Raw genomic sequence first — 2,112 nt, 5'->3', positions numbered from 1 at the left:
GATGGGGGTGGGGGTGGGGGGACAAGAAGAACTGAATTGCGAAAAGCTAATGCACCTCCCTGTCGCTGAGGGCGCGCGTGGGGTGGGGCGGAGTGAGCGGGGCATCGTGCCCCTCCCCCGCCCTCGTATGGTTGGGGGTGCCTCTGGCTAGGGGTACTAGCCTCTGGAGAAAACGGGAAAGGCATGGGCTGTGGGGCCTTGGGGATTTCGTCTTTGGCGTGCTATTTTGGTAAAGGCATCTTAAGTTTTCCTGAGTGGACACGCAAAATTGAAAGCCTTAAGACACCGTGTTAAAGGGACAGTAGGAGGAACAGGGAACTCTCCTGGCCTGGTGTCCACGTGAGTCCTACCCGGCTGTGGAGAAGCCGGGATGAGCTATTGGCAGGTTTGCTTTGCTCCCCGTCTGCTTTCCCAGACTGGCCCTGAAGCCATTTCCTACTGGGTGCAGAGACCGCCCCGGAGCCGCCCCTCGGGTCCCTGAGGAGCAGGAGGGAGGGCACCCCATGTGGTTCCCGCAGGCAGGAACTTGCTGTGGCGGTAACCATGGGGACGGGGTCTGGGGGCCTCCTGGCGCTCCGCGCGGGCGGGTTGCCTCTAGTTGACGCCAGCACTGCAAAAATAACTCGGGAATGAACTACAGCGCCTTGTTTTGGTATAAATTTTAGAGGACCAGGACTCTACCAGTAGCTGTGAATAATAATGGTTTTCAATTTTAGCGTTAGAATAAGGAGTTGTTAGTCTGAAGGATAGGTGGTTTCTGATACGGTATTAAGTACCTGGGTCTTAATTGAGTTAATTTTAGAGATTGAACAATAATTTTTAGGAGACCCTAGTAATTGGCATGTATAGACCAGCTCTACAGGGGCCTAATGAGAAACACTGTCAAATTCACTTTTCTCTACAGCTGTTTGTAAATGAGCCATTGTCATGAGAAGTCCTGTTGAAGTTAATATTTTGTCCTTCATGATATAAGAACTCAAACTTTGAAAGAAAGCTTTGGACAATTTAATATAGAAGTGAGTTTTAAATGCTGTTGCATTAAATACAGACAAATTGGAAGATTTAGTTGTCAAAATGACTTAAATAAATTTCGCTGTTACAACTAAGGACGTCCACCTTTGGCAGAAATTTGGTTTCTTGCCTTCAAGCATCCCAAAACTCCATACAATGTAAAGTTCTGAGCAGAATCTCAAATGAGAATTTTTAGAACAATAGAGTTTAATATGATTGATCTGGAAATGTCAGGGCTGATGCTGTTGAAAGGTTGGCAAGTTTATTACTAAACAGTAGACTTCTTATCTTTATTTATTTAGTTTTTTAAAGATCTCATATTTATTACTGAATCAACCTTCTATTTCAGGAGGGAAAAATCAACAGAGCAAAATCACAAGTTCATTAATCTTACAATTAAAATGCCCCAAATGTCCAGACAGTAGCATCTTTTCAATCATTTAAGGGTGTAGGCAACCTGGATACAGCATAAATATGTGGGTCATGTCTCATGTGTGATTTCTCATAGGCCCAGTTTGGTTCTTCTCCAATGTCTCCTCTTCGAGTTGTACCTGATTTTATTACCAGTTTTCATCCGAATCCATTGGGGAATGGGCCGATTCTGCTTTTGTTTCTTGGCCAGGAACCTCTTGATCCTGAAAGTCTTGTGGGAAGACATGGTGAGGCAGAGGCAAACGCGCGCACCACGATGACGGAGAAAGCGACTTCTTATCTTTAGCATCTTTTGTACCTGTCCTATAGATGTGTTCAATTAATATGAGATAATTTATGTAGAAATGCTTTAAAACAATAAAAGCACTACATACATTTTTACATTTATAGTTAGAATGATTGGTCTATTAGCATACTTGCCAATAAACTGATTAAGCTGTGATAGTTGGGACATAGTGAGGGGCTATTTAGATTGTTAGTAGCAGGATTAAGGGTGGCACTGTCTGTGTATGGAAAAAGTCTTTGGAGTTCTTAAACTATTCTCAACTTCCAAATCCTTGCAATTGTATAGGCATCATTTGAAAAATGGAAGTAAAAAAGGTTATTAGCCTATACATACTGAGTTTTGAAAAACATTTGCTTTTTTATCTAAATATTTTACATTTATAT

The 2,112-nt window shown here is 42.8% G+C and overlaps 1 protein-coding gene across 1 annotated transcript; it reads right to left on the bottom strand.

Annotated features, from left to right (window-relative positions):
* Window positions 1-1,501: 1,501 nt before the first annotated feature.
* RPL39L (ribosomal protein L39 like) lies at window positions 1,502-1,718 on the bottom strand. Its single transcript, XM_006765875.2, has one exon. It carries the CDS (start codon window positions 1,667-1,669, stop codon window positions 1,514-1,516), a length of 156 nt encoding a protein of 51 aa, XP_006765938.1. The 5' UTR covers window positions 1,670-1,718; the 3' UTR covers window positions 1,502-1,513.
* Window positions 1,719-2,112: the final 394 nt, after the last annotated feature.

The sequence above is a fragment of the Myotis davidii genome, unplaced genomic scaffold, assembly GCF_000327345.1.
Source record: "Myotis davidii unplaced genomic scaffold, ASM32734v1 scaffold640, whole genome shotgun sequence".
Taxonomy (NCBI): domain Eukaryota; kingdom Metazoa; phylum Chordata; class Mammalia; order Chiroptera; family Vespertilionidae; genus Myotis; species Myotis davidii.
The sequence above is the reverse complement of the archived record's forward strand: the minus strand, read 5'-3'. Positions and strand labels throughout refer to the sequence as shown.

Coding starts and splice junctions, on each gene's coding strand:
- RPL39L (XM_006765875.2), bottom strand. CDS start 1,669: ATGTCTTCCCACAAGACTTTCAGGATCAAGAGGTTCCTGGCCAAGAAA.